General features: G+C 28.0%; 1 protein-coding gene across 1 annotated transcript in view; it reads right to left on the reverse strand.

Moving 5' to 3' along the window:
• Positions 1-20,843, reverse strand: part of LOC107444379 (extracellular matrix organizing protein FRAS1) — a 97,385-nt gene that overhangs the window by 52,836 nt on the left and 23,706 nt on the right. The window contains exons 17-29 of the mRNA XM_087151848.1: positions 18,497-18,640; positions 17,773-17,913; positions 17,552-17,692; positions 15,938-16,078; positions 14,710-14,850; positions 12,589-12,861; positions 10,461-10,667; positions 9,834-10,030; positions 8,842-8,986; positions 8,600-8,754; positions 3,585-3,689; positions 3,249-3,501; positions 1,779-2,057 (exon numbers count right to left, since the gene is read on the reverse strand). Coding sequence (XP_087007974.1) covers positions 1,779-2,057; positions 3,249-3,501; positions 3,585-3,689; positions 8,600-8,754; positions 8,842-8,986; positions 9,834-10,030; positions 10,461-10,667; positions 12,589-12,861; positions 14,710-14,850; positions 15,938-16,078; positions 17,552-17,692; positions 17,773-17,913; positions 18,497-18,640 — 2,322 coding nt within the window. The remainder of the gene's footprint in view (positions 1-1,778; positions 2,058-3,248; positions 3,502-3,584; positions 3,690-8,599; positions 8,755-8,841; positions 8,987-9,833; positions 10,031-10,460; positions 10,668-12,588; positions 12,862-14,709; positions 14,851-15,937; positions 16,079-17,551; positions 17,693-17,772; positions 17,914-18,496; positions 18,641-20,843) is intronic.

Below are 20,843 nucleotides of genomic sequence, written 5' to 3' on the forward strand. Positions count from 1 at the left end.
AATATTTATCTACCAAATTTCATCATTGGCAGCTCATATCAAGTGTTAAGAATGTTAATGTAGCTTTTTTTGCTTCCAAGACCAGAATTATATGTATTCCAACCCGTATCTGAGTGTTTGAATTGTTAATGTAGCCGTTTTTTATTAGCAAGTACTAAATTTCATCAGCGACAGCCAGATTAAGTGTTATGAGAGGTCGTTAACGTAGCCTTTTTACTTTCAAGTCCAAATTTTATCAGTTCAGCCCATATCAAGTGCTAAGGGACTAAATGTATTTTTTAATTTCAAGTCCAACTCAAATAAAGTAGTCCTTTGCAGTGTCTAAAACCCATGTTTTCAATTTGTTTAGGTATGAATAGAATAATTATGTTAAACTAATATTTTGGATTTTTTTAAAATTTTTTGAAATCTGAAATAATTTTATATTTCGATAGTTTTCTTTGACGCTTTGATTTTTCCAATCCTTCGAATATTCCAGTTTTTTAACTTTTATTTTTAAATGAGACAAAAATTTTATGGAAGGATTTGTGGGGAGAGTAGTTACAGACCATGTCAACCGTCATCTATGAAAAGGTACCCCGACATAGAGTCGAGTTAACATGTCTTATATACTAGTGAATTATAGTTGTAATTTTGTAGTGGTAGATACGCTACAGTACTCCCCCACCAGAATTATAGCTATGATAGAATTCGATGAATGGATGCCACTAGTTGATTCATTGCTGTTTTGTGCGAAGCCGGGAGAGCTGTATTAAGATCACCGTATTTTTTTGAGTGCTTAATGTGAGAGGTGTATTAACTTCACGGTCGTAGTCGCTCCTCTGTTGCCGTTAGCAGTCGAGTAATCACAAGTATGCAAGCCGACGTTGTGTGTGATCGAGATGAGACTGAGTAGCAACTGCGTGAGGAGGTGGATAATGATGCAGTCACAAGTAGCAAGTCAACTGTTCAATGTGGACCATCCAACGAAGTAGGCGTTACTGCCGATGTAGGCGTATCCAGATCAAAGTGGGCGTTTTTTTTGCCAAGGTAGGCGTGTTCACATCACGTCCGGGTCACCAATGTGGGGAGAGTAGTTACAGACCATGTCAACCGTCATCTATGAAAAGGTACCCCGACATAGAGTCGAGTTAACATGTCTTATATACTAGTGAATTATAGTTGTAATTTTGTAGTGGTAGATACGCTACAGATTTATTTCAGAAATTTCTTAATTAATTTTATAGCATTTAATATTAATGATCTTAATATTATTGAGAAGTTGTGATTAAGGGATAATAAACTTTTAATGCTGCAAATCGCTCACTTTCACTGTTTCATGTTTTAGGTACTGGTCATTTTATTTATTTTTTCAATTTTTGGGTTTCACAAATGTATTTAGTTAAGTTAGTTAACTAACTGTAACTTATGATAATTAGTTAGATCTTTAATTAATTATTAAGAGTTATAACTAAAATTAAAGATTAGTAGATATATCAGTAATTACAGCCATTTGTTATCTCAATTAAAGAAGGGAGGAAATTAACTCCAATTTATGATTTAAAGTAGTAATTGTTCTTAATTTATGATAATTAATAACTACCAATTGTGGTGAAACATATGGAGATTGAAAAGTCCGGAGGCGAAATATTCAAACATCAAGAGGTCCAGGTATGAAAAGTGATATAACGTTAAAAATAAAAATGCTCGCTTACAAAAAAAAAAAAAAAAAAAAAAAAAACAACTTATCATAGCTTTTAAGAAAAGAAAGCTGATGTATTTAAAAAATACCTATGTACCTTCTCCAATTTCAATTCTTGTACCACCAGTGATTTGAACAAGATTGCCATGTTGAGGAGCATTAATGAGAACAACTTCAAGTTGATCTTCAGGCATTTCATGTCCATCAGTTGTCAACCATTGTGGTCCTAGTTTAGCAATTTCACCTTGGCGAACATGAACAGTGGATTTATGAGTTATGGAAGATGCTGGAGATGTAAAAACATCTGACGCTGGAGTGATGGTAATCACAAAATCTTGAACTGGTGAAAGTTGCACTTCACTTATGGCATCAATAACTGAAAAATATCATTGTGACGATTAGTTTCTACTTCTCTCTTAAAACGGTGCAGTTAATCAGTTAAGTGTTTATGGTCAGCAAACACATAAAAGCAATAAATTAGGTTAACCTAAAACTAAATCCAAAACATGACTAGTAAAGTTGTTTTTCGAAGGTCTAGAAGAGGAATTAATAATGTCGGCTGTTCTTTAATCACTGCCTTTAATATATATATTTTAAGGGTTCATAGAAAATGCACACAATAGGGGTTAAGAATCAATATTCAAGTGAGAAAAAATTGTTATTTATTTACAGTATGAAAATTAAAGAATACTTTTCCTAATAGTCATGTCTCTTTACTTTTACTTTGATGCTCTTTTTTTATTCCACATTAATTGATAACTACCTCAAAGACTGATGACTTGTCCCATAGACTTCTACAATAATTTAGATTTTGATAAGGTTTTAGGTTTTACTTTCGCAAATATATTTATTGGGGACCCCTTAATGACTTCGCAATCACCTTATTTTTACTCCTAACAGTGAAAATTGAGGATGAGGATTGCGAAGCATCCAGTATTAGAAATTTAATAAGGATAGTGTATTATGTATTGTGGTTTTTTAATAATATTTATATGAAATAAAACCATAAAAAGTTAAAGTATGCATAATATATATATATATATATATATATAATATAAGTTGCCTAGTAATTTCCATACAAACAAAGAATATTAAATTTTGAAACTTAAAAATTGTTGTTTTTCTTCTTCTTTTTTATACAATCATTTTTTTAAAAGTTTCATGAACGGTTTCTTTTTACTACTCGATTACTTCAACGATTTCTATTTTTTTAAATGAAAATAAATAATTTTCACTGCAGTTTAAGCAAAAGTTTGATAAAAAAAAGGTATCGAAGAAAAAAAATTGCCAGTTTTGAAAAAAAGGCGTTTAAAATCAATATGTATATTTTTAGACCTACCAACTCTTAAGAAAAACATTGGACGCACGTGAGAAAGAGTTTTACTTTGAAGACATTGTTCAGTTGCCCAACTTTCAGAGTTTTAAATATATAAGTAATTTTTTTCAATTCAAAGTGTGTAAATTTCTCTTAGAGGGTCAGTGTTTGCAAGGTTTACAGATTTAACAGCTTCTATTACTCGTTAAACTATGCAACTAGTAATAAAACAAATAATTCTGAAATATTTACCAACGAACTTGAAAGTGAATTCTTTTTCAGAACTGGCGACTAACGGTGGAGGATGGTAAACAATTTTTAAATCATTGATGTCTTTTTGCGTGAAAGATTGTATTCTTTCACCTGGTTTATCAGTATTTTCAAGAGTTCCTTCACTGTTTAGTAGTTTTTTAGTGATCATGTAAACAATGTCGTTTGAAGGTATTCCATCAATATGTACTAAGAGATGATCATTAGTTATCGTTGCGGGGTGGTTTTGCAAAACCTGTAAATAAATTTTAGACACTATTAGAAATAAGCATTAAACCATATTTCTTCAAAAGATTTTAAGCAAAATTTAGTTCCTACCATCATTCCAAACTGGTTCGTTACATTCGACTGACTTGTTTCAGGTTTCAAAACAAAAACTTCGAAATCAAATTTATATTCCTCTTGCGAGTCACTGTTTTTAACCTATTTGCAATAAATAATACATTTTTATAGTTCAGTTTATTTACAAACAATAACAAATTTGAGTGAAGTAATTTTATAAAAAAGAATTTTGGTACTCTCTTAAAAAGAACGAGTGAAAATAACTCAACTTGAGTGCTATTTAACTCTTTCATCTAGAAAAAACCGGCCTTCTCATCATGAGTTAAAATCACTCAAGTGATAGAGTTATATGGAAATAGCTCAATTTGAGTGAAAAAAATTTCCCTCAAAGTTGAGTTATTTTCACTCGAGTTTGAGTGACTTTCAGTATTACCTGAGTGGATCGTTTTCACTCAAACTTGAGTGATTTTAACTCGTATTTGAGCGATTTTCAGTAAATTGCAGTCAAAATTTTTATTGTTAATATACAAAATGTTTGTATTTAGTGGTGCCATCTATCGTAAGCGATGGAAAATACTATAGTTTTAGTTTACAAAAATTCCTTTTGAATGAAAGCCTTATATAGGAATTTTCTTTTTATCTTAATGATTGTTGAACTTGAATACCGAATTAGATAGTATCGTACTTTTGAAAGTTTTCGCTGTGAGCATCGACTCTGTGTAACCTGAGGATTCGAACTCGCTTCCCGTCTGTCGTGAGATTGTCCGATTAACCCTCTAGGCTACAGTCCTGTGTCAAGACGGCTACAAAGAACTAATTACTTTCATAAGCTGGGTCTCGTTGGCGAGGATAAAGTTTTCATTTGTTAAATCAAATAATGTGAAAACACAGTTAAAATTTTTTTTTCAGAGTTGACAGTTTGAATAGCAGCATTTTATGGTTATCCAATTGTTTTGATTGTATACGGTAAAACAACAATTAAATGCATTATTACTTACGAGTTTTTTTTAATGAAACATTCCTTATCACTGAAGATTTGAGTTTTTTTTCTTTCCCTTAAGTTTCGTCATTTTTCTTTTAAGTTTAATTTTTAAAAGTAAGGAGCCCTAAACGAATTTTTAAAGTAAGCAGTTTTATAAATATTATGCTCATTTAGGTTCAATTGAAAATACTATGAGTTATTTTTTTTCGAACAAAAAGCTTTATTTTCAAGCAATAAAAAAGGTATATTCAGTGCCCCCCCAAGCACTTGGGCGCATTCATCCCCCCCCCCAAAAAAAATTTTTTTTTGCTAACTTTCCCCTTCCATGTTAACTTGTTCGAAATAGTGCTATGTTGCTTCTTTTATTTATGTACTTAAAAAAAAATTCTCTCGTCTAAATTCCCCCCCAAACTATTCGTTTTATTTAGTGTAAAAATTCCCCCCCCCCCCAAGCTTTAAGTGGGCGCATCGTGCGCCCACCTTCCCCCCTGATGGGGGCCCCTGGGAATATTGTTTTAAATTGCCTAAATTTTTTTAAGACAAATTTCTGAAACTAAGTGAAATTAATTAATTTTTGAGGAAGAAGTTTGAAGCTAAAAAATCTGGATTAAACACCCTTTTTCAAACTCAATTTTGCAAACTCTTTTGATATAAATTTGTTTAAAATCCAAACTATATATTTGTTTCGATTAGAAAAAAATAAGTATAATTTTTGTTCTGCAATAATCCTAGCTTAGTATGAATTCGAATAAAAGAAATAACTAATTAACATTAACTACTTGACTTTACTTTAATATTGTTTTTACCATAAACTTTGCTCAAACATAGTTTTCTTAAGTCAAAAAGAAATAAATAACAAAAATTTATAAAAACGACATTTTTAATAAAATTATTAAAATACAGAAATATTTAAATACCTAATTTTAGGTATATTTTAAACTAATTAAATTGTATCGCTTATGAATTATAAATAATTACATCAAATAAATCAAGCATGTATTTTATGAATTTTAACTATTGTGAATATAGATAGCGTACGTTATTTCCGTCATCAATATATATGTTTAGAATTTTTACCTAATTGTAAGAAATTAATATATAATCAAAAAGAAAAAACTTTATAAAAATTTAATATACCAGCCAGGAAAACAAGATTGAAGACATCAATCTCTTTCAATTTTACAACAATGCCAAGTAACTGCAGTTTTTCTGCAGATTCATCAGAAAGTATACTTCTGAAACAATGACTGCATAATTATTTCAAATTTACTGCAGAATGACCACGGATTTAAAGTTTCAGTTTTTTCTAAATTTATGATTTTAAAGTGACCTCACTTAAACTACAGTAATTTTGTAGACAATAGCTAAAAGTTTTTTCGAAATAAATTACTGAGAAATTACTTCTCATTAGCTGCAAAATAACTGCAGTTTTTACAGTTAAGATTGCACTACAGAAAATTTGCAGTTAACTCTAGAAAAACTACGAAATTACTTCAGTTTTGAGTTTATTTTCATCTGGGATGTAGGTATATAAATTCAAATTGAACTATATTTCATAATAAATATCATTTCTAATTCTGCTCCAATTTTTTTACTATTAATCTATAACTATTGAAAAATTTTAATTTATTTGCATTTTCAAATACTTTAATTAGCATTGTACTTTTAATTAAATATTAATTCTGCATTTTCAATTTTGCCTCGAAAATTGAACTTGAAGAAAAGGGGTAAGAACTTTTATGCTAGCAACAAAGGAAAAATAGTTTGTATAATGTGATAAATACTTTATGAAATACGAAGATAGTATTAATTCTGAATTCCAATTAAATAAACGTTAAAAGCAGGATAAAAGCAGAAAAATTCAAAATACTGCATTATTTTTTTAAATATAATATTTTACACTTTTTCTTTGAATGATATATTTATAATAAAATGCATTGAACATCAGAAGATTCTGATTTGAATTAATGGATATTGGAAAGGTGAACTTTCATAAATTAAAGACAGTCAACTTTATTAATAGAAAGCAATTTAAATAACAGCAATTATAGACTGTATTAACAATAATTTCCTAAATATCTTTTATAAAAGAAGTATGGAATGATATGAAATTAATTATCCAGAAATGTTTTGTACCAAAATTATACATCAAAAAACTAAAACAGGGATATAAATTTATTATATTAAAATAAAATGTTAAAACTTTAATATGAAATCTGAAAAAATTCTAAAACTCTTATCAGATATAATATATTCCCACATGCTTTGACAAAGATTCTAGCATGGAATCAGATTTTTTTAATATTCCATAATCATCCACAATTAACACTTTCAATTTTAATAAATTTTTTTGACAAATAATTTAAATGAATAATATTTTATTGAGAAACGCTGAAAAACAGCTAATTTAAATGGAATGTGTATATAACACATTCAAAATAAAATTATTTTCAAAATAAAAGCAACAAGGTATATCTACTTACTAAAAAGTAAAACAGCGTCTTCTTCAGAAATACCGTTGTGAACTAAAATTGTTTTAATTCTTCTTAATTCAAAATATTAAATGACATATTCTCCAGAAAAAAAAATTAAACGTAAAATAAAAACGAAGACATAATCTATTTAGATCACAGAACATAAAAATTTTATTAGATTTATTATCGTTTGCTTTTTGAAATAAAACGATCGAAATTCCAGCTTATAGCTCGCACACAATTGAATAATGAATAAATCACTCAAGTTTGATCTAAAAGCACTCAAATATTGTTTAATAAATACCACTCAAGTTTGAGTAAACGCAAAGCAAGAATTTCGCTCAAATAAGAATGTATTTCACTCAAGTTGAGTTAAAAAAATTTAACTCTTTTTTGAGTAGGGGAAATAACTCTTTCATTTTAAGAGAGTAGTTTGAAACTGATCCTGAACAGTATTAAGTCTAATATGCGAACAATTCGATCTCGCAAAATTTGCATTAAGAAAATGCATAAAAATAATCGAACCATTTTGAGTTATTTCATGCATTTAAATAGCTAATATTTCAAAACCCAATACAAGTTCTCAGAGAAAAAACTTTATTCGTTTTTCTCAAGATATATATTTTCTTCTATTTGCTAATAGACATGTATAATACATTATTAACACGTAAGTTAAAGCTATACAAAGTAAAAGTTATCTAAATGAAGTTTTTTAAAATTTGAACTTATTTCCAATACGGACATTGTAACTTAATTAGGACGCCTTGTCTCTGAAATTTTTAAGTTTTCTTGTTCAGAATTTTTACATAGCTCTGTTTGTCAAGTGTAGGTATCTGAAATTTGAATTTCATTAAAATTGGAATTGGTAATATAAGAAAAAAATTAAAAATTATTCTTCTTGGCGAGGAATGGCTTTTAATTTGCAGACATCTAAATTTTATAGTCTTAGAATTTTTGATTAAGCCTTGACTTAATCATTCATGTTTTTTTTTCCGGATTTTACAGATTGTTGAAAAAGGAATTGATTTCTATCTATGTTCAAATTTAGAATAAAAAGATAATTAAAAAAAATCTTTATGGTATTAGCTTAAACTACGTCTAGAAGTACATCCAATATTTGGAAAAATTGGAAAGTTAATCAGTAGAAAATATGGTCATCAGTCGAAGAAATATCATCAGAGAAGTTCAAACTTTAAGGAACTTACTTCCAGAGAACGTGTTTAAGATTTTGCCAGCAATGCTGGTGTCTTGTGTGAAATTTTGTAAACGAAAAATGTGAGTTTTTGATCATATTCCTCTCTTGTCACATTTCTATATTAAATGCAATGCTATAAAAATGTATTAAATTCAATACAAATTATTTAATGCAATACTAATAAAACATTGATTCCTCCCATTCGATAAAAAAGAAAAGCCTTAAAACGCCATTAAGGTTTCGTTCACACAAAAGAAAAAGTTTAAAATTCTACTTTTCATTTATTTGAAATAATGCACACAAATTCTGAAAGCGTCTATTTTACAAGTATTCCATTTGATAGGTATTTATGAAAAATGATTGGTATTCGTTATTCTTACAATAGAGGGAAAAATCTTACCATAAAATTAATTATAGCGTTTGAAACACTCGTGTTTGGGTGATAATAGTAAATGTTTTCGTAATCAATATCCTCTTGTGAAAATGATTTCAATTCAATGATATTTTCATCTTGACTTTCAGTATTTAATTTAGATTTCTTCTTGTAGAAAGTTCCTATTTAAAAATAATTATACATTGTGTAACTTCCAATAATATTTAGGGTTTATAATCATAATCAAATAGTGATTAATGTCTACATACCTATTGAGTATTGTACATGATAATGGGTATTGCTAGGATATAAGTTATCTCCAACAGTGAGCAGTAACTTATTATTTAGTTTCATTTCATTACCTGCCGTGATGTAAAGTGGGTTATTGCGAGCAACAAATAATTTCTTTTTGTCCTGAAAATTTGAAAGAGAAACAAAGATGATTAACTTGGTGAGTAACAATATCTTATCTTAGTTGGATTCATTTTTTGGGAAATCACGAAGAATTTCCCTTTCTAACATGTTCTGCTGAAAAATATATTTAACCGATTAATAAAAGCATCGTTTTCTTTCAATTTTTAAAAAAATAATAAATTAAATATTTGTAGTAAAGATAGTAATCCCTTGTAAAAAGTTTCTGAAGAGAAATTCGAATTAAGAAATATTTGGCTATTATTATAAAATGAGTAATAGTTTTTGAGCACTCTGTTAAACATTAAGGAACCACAACATTGTTCTAATTTATATCAACCGTAATAAGGTGTTAAGTTTAATCTTATTAGCGTATTTTTTAAACTTGATTTCCCTATACTATGGTTCAACTTGAACGAAACTATGGCTTAATTTAACGCAATTTTAAAGTAGCAGTAAATTTGTCCCTTATCATGGTTCAAGATCCCAATATTATAGTTAAACTTAGAGCCGATTTTTCCGAGATCGTACAATAAAAATTTATTTTCAAAGAAAAAAATATGATTAACATTTTTTCCCGTTGAATTTAGATTTATTTTACAAATAGCCGAAGAGTCTGATAAATGATTAGTAATCTACTAATAGTTTTATTAAATTTTTGTACATCATTATTTTTATTTTATTCGTTTAATATTTTAACGTTTGGTAGCAAAATCTACTATTGGTGAACATTTAGCTGAATTGTATGATTTTTCCGAATCTATTAATTATTCCTATGCGCAAAAGAGGATGATATAAGAAACACATATGTGAGCATTTTATTTATTTATTTAAGACAAACACCACATACCTTGGGCACCACAAACACTTTCAAATCAAGTAGTTTTGTATTAAAACCATCATAGGCTTGTATAAGTATATTTCCTTCTGATACCTTGTCAGATTTCAAACTTTTAAATGCAAGTTGATTCTGCGAGAAATCTTTATAAGGAACTGTAGACATTTCTTTCTCATCAGGCAAACGTATTAAAACTCCATTGCAAGGTCCTGATAAACAAGAAAAAATTAATAATAAAAATTTTATTTGAAAACATATCGTATCTTATTAAAATATATTATAGAGCTGAGAAAAAATGATCTTAAACTACATATTTAGTAATGTAAATTATCGATTATCTACAAATTATTCTAATGGGATAATTTGAAAAAATGACATCACAAGAAAATGAATAAAAGAAAGTTATTTTACTTTTAATTTGTACTCTAAACATCGTAGCAGCCTGTAACGCTGTTACTTTCAACAAAATAAAATAAAAATTAGTTGCTTAAATATAGATTTTTCTTTGTTTAGATGCAAAATCATATGATTGAATTCAATCTAATTGTTAACATTAATTAATCAAATATATATTTAAATTTTTCAAAGCATGAAATAAATTATTCATTACAGAGAAAAGAAACAATTATTTCTACTTGCCTTCAATAACTTTCAACGTAATATCTTGTATGTTGTCCAAATCATCGATATGTAATGATGAGGAATTTATGATAATTGTTGATTCATCAGGTACTACAATATATTGTAGTTGCTCGATGACTGGTGGGAATTCAGAGACTACATGTATAGGCAAAATGATTTCATCACTGACAGTGTGGCCATTAGAAATTATAAAACTCAGTTTTCCTATTGCGAGAAAATATATAAGTTAAATGCTTATATATATATAGACACATTACAAAGAATAATTTTTATCTTAGGACAATTGTTCTATATTCAGAAATATCGCATTAAACTATACCAAAAGATGTGTCCTGAGGAAAACTTTTGGTTTCCCCCATTAAGAGTTTTCTTTTTTAAATTATTTTATTATTATTATTTATTATATATATATATATATATATATATATATATATATATATATATATATATATATATATATATATATATATATATATATATATATATATATAATATATATATATATATATATATATATATATATATATATATATATATATATATATATATATATATATATATATATATATATATATATATATATATATATATATATATATATATATATATATATATATATATATATATATAATTAGTAAAAGTAAATTTTTTTTGTTGAATCAAAGTTGATCCTTCAACAAATTCAACGGACAATATTTTCAAAAACGAAAATCAATCAATAATAGTGAGCAACATTGCTTGATTTGTATTTTTGTAAGTAAAACTTAAGAATTTCTATATACTGAAGTGTGTTCATAAGTATATTTGTTTCAGTGAACATCTTCTCCGAATTTGTAAATGAACTGAAATATTTTATGCCATCTTTTAATTTATGTTTAGATCTTAAAAAAATATTTAAGTATTAAAAAATTAATATTAAATAAAATTAATATTAAATAAAATTAATATTAAATAAAATTAATATTAAATAAAATTATGCTGGGTTATATTTTAAAGCATTTATTGAACGATATAGTTTATTAAAAAAAATGGTATATTTTGTATATATTGGTATATATTGGAACGTCTGAATGATGCAAAACAACGTGAATAAAGCAACCGAGGCCATTATTTTTGTTTTACTTTCGTAATTTTATTTTATTTTATTGATTTAGTTTATTTTCAACATTCATTTATACTATATAAAACTTTGATGATTTAAATTTGAAAGCATGTTCACATCAAAAGACTTCGTTTTGCTTGAAATAATGTAAGAGAATCTTTAAAAATTTTAACAGTTTTTGTTACTTTTAAGTTTCATAGAGGAAAAGAAATTGTAGTGACATTATATTACTTATGTATTACTTGTTAGAAATAAACATCATTATAAGATTAACGTTCGTTAATTGTATTAATAAAAATAGTAATTAAAAAACAATAATTAGAACCCTAATTGATAAATTAAAGTTCTTATTGTCATTATATCTGGGATTTACCAGGAAAACGGTTAGAGAAAAAAAAAATTCAGTATTTTATATGAAAGAAAAACTAAATTTTACAATAAAATATCGTTAGAAATTTGCATAAATACTAAGTTTGATTAAATAGTTACTTCAGTTAACTTTTTAATTCTCTAAAATTAAGTACTTAAATTTATTAAATTTCGCCTTAGGATTCATATGCACAGTTGAACACTAGAGCATAGTTGAAACTTAGTATATATATACCTATATTTCCCAAAAGCAGCCAAAATGACTGAATAGTGAAAGAATAATTAATGTGTAAAGAAATTTTTTTAAAATTAATTTTTAATATTTTTCATATTATATACAGTTATATAACAAGGAACAAGCTTTAGTAAGTATTAACATATTGAAAAAATTATATGTTGTACAAAATTCTAAGAAATTGTGTCATTATATACATCATTATTTTTCTAATTGAAATTTAAAAGCAGTCACAATGACTTCCTAGGGCAATCTAGTGTTAAACCATTGTTTCATTTAATAAAAATATCTGCTTTATCAACAATGGTATATTTCTTATTTCCTTTTAATTATTTGGAAAAATAATTTTGAACTCTAAATTTTATATTACGAATTTTGTGTTTGGGTTTGAAATATTTATTAAAAAGGTCGTAATATACCTTGAATGGGTAATCCATTGAGATGCTTGAAAAACACCCAGCCATTTTGGAGTTGATTGGAAGTAAAGTTGTCTCCAGTTTTTAATTCCACAATATTACCTGTGTCTAAAATTTTTAAAAGCTGTGTATTTTTAGGACGGTCAGCTAGCATAATAAATAATTTTTCCAATGTAGCATTGGACAAATTGAGTAAGTCTGTTGTAATCAAAAGGGAATGCCCTAATTGAAGCATAACACTGTTCTCAACCATCAGTTTCGAAACATCAGTAAAATCTGAAAAAAAGGAGAATTAATAAGATGTAAAAAAAGGTATACTAATTTCTTATCACTAAATACATTGATTACAAAAAAAACATAGTGATTGAAATATTTAGATTTAAACACGATTTTAATTCTTTTAAAAATGACGATTGTTTTTTTTATTATAAATAAAATAATTTAAATGTGTAGTATCTCTCTTATTAAAAAATCGCAAAAGTCGCTGTTTTGAGTATTTTGCTGCCCAAAAACAGTATGGCTAATAAACTTAAAATTGCAGATGTGTGTTTAATGGGATAAAAAAATGACGATCAATAATTAGTTCGATGATTATTAATTATGATTAATTATTAAACTTACAGTAAAGAAATTATTAATTATTAAACTTACAGTAAAGAAATTATTAATTATTAAACTTACAGTAAAGAAATTATTAATTATTAAACTTACAGTATGACTAATGATTATTACTTATTAAACTTACAGTAAAGAAATACTATGAGGGTCGCTCTGTAGTTCGTGGGTGTACAACTACACATTTGAAATTTGACGTGCTGAAAGATCTCCTTTTGTGTATGACCGTGACTAGATTTTTTTTCAATATTCTAATTTGGAGATTCAAATTTAAGCGTTTTCCAATATTTTATTCTAAATGTATTTAAAATTCTTCTCACTTTTTTGTTTTATGTTGCATTTTATTTTGTTGCGTAAAATTCGTAGGCTTAGAAACTTGAAATTACAAAGTAGTGTAGAAAAAATGTACAGAGGACTACGATGAAATAAAAAAAAAGAGATTTGATTACTTTTTCGAAAATTATCAACTATTAAACTAATCGTAAAAAAAATACCAATCCGGGTGATCCACAGCCAGCTGAAATGCAACAACAGGGTTTAAATTTGATGTAAAATTTCCATTTATGTATTTAACGCGAGTTGTTTTTGAAATTCCAGTTTGCCCGAAAATTATTGCAATTTTAAATGCTTTTTCGCATTTTGTTTTACTTTTTATTATCATTTTAAATAGATAGGTAGGTAAGATTTATTTTTTATTTACACTAGACTTATAATATAGACTTTATTTACGTTGCACTAGACCTAAACAATGGGCTATTGGCGACGGTCTGGGAAATATCCCTGAGCATGATCCGAAGACATACCATCACAATTGTAATCCTCTGCAGAGGGGAGGGCTCCCCATATTTGATAGCCCGATGACCTGCAGGCGCAGTCGAGCACTTTACAGTAGAACATTTTAACGAAGAGCGATACCACGCACCTTCGGTTCCTAAGCAGGCTGATAAAAGTGGTCACCCACCCGCTTACTGACCGCAGCTAGTGATGCTTGACTTCGGTGTTCTACTGAGAACCGGATCCTTACAATCAGTCCACTGGGGGGCTGATCGTAACATAAACAACATTTAATTATCCATTAATGTAGAAAAATTTATTTATCTCTCTCAAGACCATTTTTTTTAGTTCGCACTTGACTTGATGAAAAAATTAACAAAATAAACGAATAAATATAGAAAAATAGAATGCGAAATTAAGTGTTACCAGTTGCAAATCGTAATTTTTATATCGAAATATTCCACAAAATAATATTCCATGCAGCGAGAATACTCCAGTATATTTTTTCTGTTCCGATTTCGCTTACATTATCTGATTTCAATTATTTTTAACTATTTTATTAAAGATCGCAAGTTTTTGTCAACACTTTTTCAAACCACTTAGTGATTAAAGTAACTTAATCATTGACGCAAGATTCACAACTTTTCATGCAAAATAATCTGATAAATAAATAAAATTTAATACATAAAATCCATTGTAACTAGTATTTAAATATTAAAGGAATGAATACTGCACTTCTACAAATTCTTGTGACAGGATCTCCATAAAGGTCGTTAGGACAAGAATTCACACAAAATCTTTCCAGCAAAAAATATCCTTTTTGACATAAATCGCATTCCTCAGATGTTGTGCAGTAGAGACACCCTTCAGAGCAAGCTAAAAAAAACTCATGCAAATCAAAAAGAAAGTCTAGTTTTAATAGTAAAGTGGCAAAAATTAATATTAATTTTAACGATTTTGGTTTTTCTTAAAATTTATGCATACCTACAAACTAAAACCAAATATTAATGCAGATGGAAAAAATCAGGATGGTGAGAAAAAATACCAATCGTAGCTTAAATCTTTTAACAATTTTTTTAATCATAAAATTTGAATAAAAATTCTTAAACATATTTTTGATTAATAACATTAAACACATAAGATTGAAGGGCTACTTGTATTAGGTCAATACTGTTACTATAAATAGTCATACAGTATTTGCTAGTAAATACTGTATGACTATTTATAACTACTTTTATTTTGCTAAAGAAAAATAAAATTGCTGAGACTTGGTAAACTTGGTGAACGAAATATTCTTTAAAATTTCTGACTTGCAAATTTTCCCTTAAAAAAGGCGAGATTAAATAAGTATTCAGTTGCAAGATTCGGCTACATTTGTTTTCAAACAAAACAGGGGGAAAACATTTTTCTTAACACATTGTACAAAATTCCAATCGCATTTCAGTATAAGATACCGGCACTTTAGATGCATTATCCGTAAAATCAATTTTTATCGTAAAATATTTTACCGTAATTTTTATAGCAATATTTATTAATTATGGTATATCAGATTTTTTGCTCCTTAACGTGTGCCGGTAAAAATGCATTTTAAGGTAAAAAATACCAACATCCTGAGTGCATGTGCTAGAGCATGTTTTGCATTTTAAATCGCAGGCTAAAAATAGAAAAAATACACAACACCCTCTTAAGCTTTTAATGAGAAAAGTTTTACTTTTTATTGTATTTTGATCCAGAATTTTTTACGGTGCTGGATTGCTTGTTAGAAAATACGGAACAAAATCCGACATGTAAAAGAAAATAAGTTCTTCTCATTTATTAAATAAATGAATATGTTCTTAAATTTCATTATTTTTGTGAGAGTAATATATTTTAGAAAATAAATGTGAATACTAATCTGAAATGACATTTAATTGATTAAAACATTTATATCAAGTTTCATTAAAAGTCAAATAATAATACTTACATTCACATTTCAACGTATCAAAATCAGCGAACCTTTTATTGCCGCAGTCATCAACGCATTGTCCATCTAATAGCAGAAGAGGCAGATCACACGACGTACATTTGTTTAAACTCGAACATGTTTTGCATTTTAAATCACAGGCTAAAAATTGAAGAAATATTAACATTCCTTTGAGTTTTTAATGAGAAAAGTTGTGCAAGAATTTTAAAAACTATTTTTGAATAAATCTTTAAAAATGCATTTTTAATTCAAAAAAAATGTTTATTTAACTACTTAAAAAAAGAAAACAATGAGAGTTTCTTAAAAAAAAACTGCTAATTATTCTAGGGGTTTTATTTTCATTGGTTTCGACAATAGATCTTTTACATTTGCTGTATTTACGTTGCCTTTAGGCAGGATGTATATTACATTAATTTTGTAAAAAATGAGTACTCAAAGATTATGTAATGTTTTTCGTTTTTGTGGAAAATGCTTTTTTTTGGGTAAATGATCCGAATACTTCGCCAAAGTGAAGGAGTTACTATGTTCACTTTTCTGGGGATACGAAATGTCTGTACCATGACGTCATTTAGTGCAAGTGGTTTTAAAAAGAAATAAAAAAATATTGGAATAGGTTGAAAAGAATATTGGAAGAAGGTATAGCTTTTGGAATGGAACACAAGCGAGGAAGCAGTTTCGTGAAATATTTGAGAGTTCGTATTCCATCAGAAATCACGAGATTTCATAATGAAATGGTTGTCAAAAATAATGAAATATTGCTCAATTGAAGAATCATAAAAAAAGAGGCCTCTATTTCTGAAAGTGGTAAACTAAGCATAGAAAAATTTACATGACGAATTGTTTGAATTAAAACCCCCATTTATTTCATTTAAAAGGAAGTATTACAATATTACAGCATTGTGGGAATCAATGGCAATGAAAAGGCAGACAAACTAGCCAAGAAAGGGACTCTCGAACCACAATGTAATAAACCGATTCCACCAGACTCCCTTAAAAAACGATTTTTCGAGAAACTTATGACCGACCTAAAGCACAACCAAGCAGTAAAATCCACCGGAAAACCCTGGGCTAACATCCAAAACAGTTGGAAGAAATTTTGTCTCAGTCCTCGTAAGAAGGCTGTGGCAAGCTTCAGACTCTCAACAGGCCATGACTGCTTGGCAGAGCACCTCAACAGAATAAGTATCCTTCCATCTAGTGAGTGCCGAATCTTCAATTCGGGAACCATGAACTCAGACCACTTGCTTGTATGCCCTTTACTGGACAAACAATCTCAAGAGCGGGGTGATCTCTGTGAACTTTACTGGGATGCCAGAGATCACACGAACTCTCTGTAAAGACTACTCTTCATTCTTCACTGTATATATATATTTTTTACTTTAATTTTATCTATGTGTTCTTTTTGTGTTTATATGCGTTTGTCATGTGTTTTCTTTGTTTGTTAATGTAATTTTGTTCCATTTTACTCCTTGTTTATGTCCACTTTAAGCTGAACATTGTATATGGATTAATATTTCCAATAAAGCCATATGTAACAACTTACAACAACATTACAATAAAAATCTTCAACGATTGATTTATAAACATACAACATTATAAATCAAAATTACATACTTTCACAAACACCGTCATTTTCATAGAACCCATCGGAGCAGTGGTCAATACAAGATCCATCTTCGAGTAAACTTCCATCAACGCATGACAAGCAATCAGTGTCTGATGGACCCCTACAAGAACTGCATTTTTCCGGACATTCTAAAGAACACATATGTATTTTTTATTTTAATCATTCGCACAAATTTCATTTTAAAGTAGCGAAACAGAATAGTTTTGACCTTTGCATCGGCGACTAATTGCATCGACGTAATGATGACTTGTGCATGTCCAGACGCATTTTCCGAATTCTAAAACCAAATCTCCTTTGCATTGGAGACATTTCGAAGCATCAGTGCAGTGGTGACAATCAGAGTTGCATGCTAAAATTTCAAAAGAAAAATTTCATTTACGATGAAGTTAAATCTATAAAAATACACACCAAAGTTAAGCCTAAAAATTGTAAAAGAGTTTTAAATTAAAACTCATTAGTTGAATTAGTAAATTTATATCAGTATTTTTAAATATGATTGAATAAACTGATTCAAATCTTCGTAAACTGATCCAAATCTTTGCACCAACAGGTTAGCTACAGTTTGAGGTACATCTTTTTTCTCTTAAAGTTTTTATTTCTGAGAGATGCAACGTATAAGTTTTAATTATGTAACTTTAATAGTAATCAGTACTTTATTTTAAAATTAATTAAATTAAGTAATTTAAAAGCTACATCCCAACTATTTCCTGCTACAGTAACACTATAGATAAATATTCAACAGGGAAAAAATAATATTTAATACTGGGACTAGCTTAAAATAAGTGTCTAGCTAAATGCATTTCATTCATAAAGAAATTTAACATAAAAGAGACTTAGGGAGATAAAATCTTATAAAAACTTAGTTTAGTTAATAATATAAAAAAATTTATTCTATATAGCTACAATAGGAAAAGTTAAATGAGCAAAGAAACCTTGACAAAGTCCGTTTGCAGGGAAGTATCCTCTATGGCAATAGGGTTCACAAGTTCCAAGATGAGTTAACAAACTACCTTTCCAACAGCTAACACAGCTGCTTGCACCGCTTCTCTCACAGGTTGCACAAGTTGGATGGCATTCTATAGAAGGATTTAAAATTGTTAAGAAGGAAATTTTGGAAGTGAAGTAAAAGTGCCTCAAAGAAATTAAAGAAAAAACTTTAACTAAATATAGAAGGATTTTCAATGAGAATACATACGTAAGTTTTAATTACATAATTTTTAAGGTATCCGACTGAGTTCGACAGAGTATTTTTGAAAACAGCAAATTTTATTTTTGTTAAGCAAGGCTTCTAAAATTGTAAATCTAAGAGTAAACTTCAAAAATTTATTAAGTACTTTTTGAAATTAAGAGCAAATTTAAGCATAGAAACTACAAATTTTTTTATGCCTACAACAAAAAGCAATACATAAATATCAAAATAATTTTTTCTAGGTCAATAATATCGGGACCTGAGTGTTTAACTAGATTATTTAAAATATTTTATATATACAATGAGATATGGTTCAATATTGATTTTTTGAAGAAAAATTCTAAACCTTCTTAGTTAAAGTACGATAAAAATAACAAATTCACATTTTAACCTTAGCTTTTAGTTCGGAGCATAGCTGACATTACACAAACTCCACATACAGAATTTCAAAGTATTCTATTTTTAGCTTTTTTTTTGTGTGTTAGTGTAAAGAGATTCAAAATCAACGTTCTTCTGAAAATGAATTTTAAGTATACAACGGACATAGCTGCCAAGTTGTTAAAAACAAAAATATGCATATGCCTATTTTTGCAAAAATTTTACCTTAGCCCTTGTTAGGTTCAAAATTGGCTCAACATGGGTCCTATAAGAACATGCACCGAGAGACCAATATTGGAATGTCTCGATTTTTTTAATAATGGTTCTAGAATGGCCTATATAAGACCTACATTGACCAATATAGAACCTATATTGGCTAAATAATGGATCAAAAATATTGGGTTAATCTGACAGTTCTATGTAGGACCGATATTGGTTGTAAAGTAGCTGTAAAATATCGGGTGAATCGGACAATGCTATATAGGGCCAAGATCGGAAAAATAACGTTCCTTTTAGCCCTTATTGATCCAAGATGCATGAATATTGGCCCAAGGAAACAAAAGGTAAGTGACAAAAATTTAAAGAGATACAGAAAGTTAATGAACAGAAGTTCAAATGTAAACAGTAAAATTTAAAAGAAAATTCGAAATTTTCGTCGAAATTGCCGATTTTCCTCCAATTGTATACCTTAAAGAATATAGCAGCAAATTTGTTTTCAAAAAGTAACAAAGTATATGCATTGCTGACAATTATTTTGATAACTAAATTCATAAAAGTTATGTTCTAAACATTAATAAAAGTTGAAACATTAAGTACAAAACATTAATTGAACAAAAAATTTAGAAATCTAAAAATTCGTCGATATTCCTCTAAATTAACTTAAAGGCAAAGCTTTAAAACTATGTTTTATTCTGTTGTTGGTTTTTTTGCATGATACCAAAATTTTTTTTAAAACATTGTTATACAGTTATTGTTTACAATTTAAAGTTTGACTATAGTCAGGATATCAATAAAACTTAAAAATCGGCTGTATGATGCATTTTATATGTTTTTCATAATATCGAATAAATACTAACTAAGGAAATGCAATCTTATTTAAAGAGCTTTAAAGAACACGCTAAGTTAGTTTAAGAAACTTAACTATCATTTGCACAGAAGAACAAATCTTTTTACTTAAAAAACAATTAAAAGTGTGGCAAAATATATTAATTTTCATTTCTTATAACTAACGGTAACATTTTTTATAGCAAATCAGTGTGATTTTAAAATATTGAAGATGTTTATTCCATTAAGGTTCTTCATTCGTTAAAAATGAACACAAAAGTACACTGTTAAGAATTTTTCAGAAAAAAATGGTTAAATGAATTTTTTAAAAATTATTATTTTGCCTTATTCTAATAAAACAATCAAATAACCATTAATAGCATGGTATTAAAACAGTTAACTAAGGAAAGACATATTACAGCGGAGAGGGTAGAGGGCTAATCTGTCAATCTCATGAACGACTTTACAGGGGGGTCAAGATCCCCCCCCCCGTTGACACTACTATATTTCCTCCATTCCCTTCAACACATGCTGGTTATTTTCGAGTGAAAATTCTAACAGTGTAAGAAGATCATTTAAAAACTACACTTAACATGAATGTCCTCTTAAGACCGTTAATTATAAAAAATGAACATGAAAGAATATCCTTTAAAAACTACATTCAAGAA

Source organism: Parasteatoda tepidariorum, chromosome 9, assembly GCF_982258835.1.
Source record: "Parasteatoda tepidariorum strain Cologne lab strain chromosome 9, Ptep-v5.0, whole genome shotgun sequence".
In the NCBI taxonomy this organism is placed as follows: Eukaryota; Metazoa; Arthropoda; class Arachnida; order Araneae; family Theridiidae; genus Parasteatoda; species Parasteatoda tepidariorum.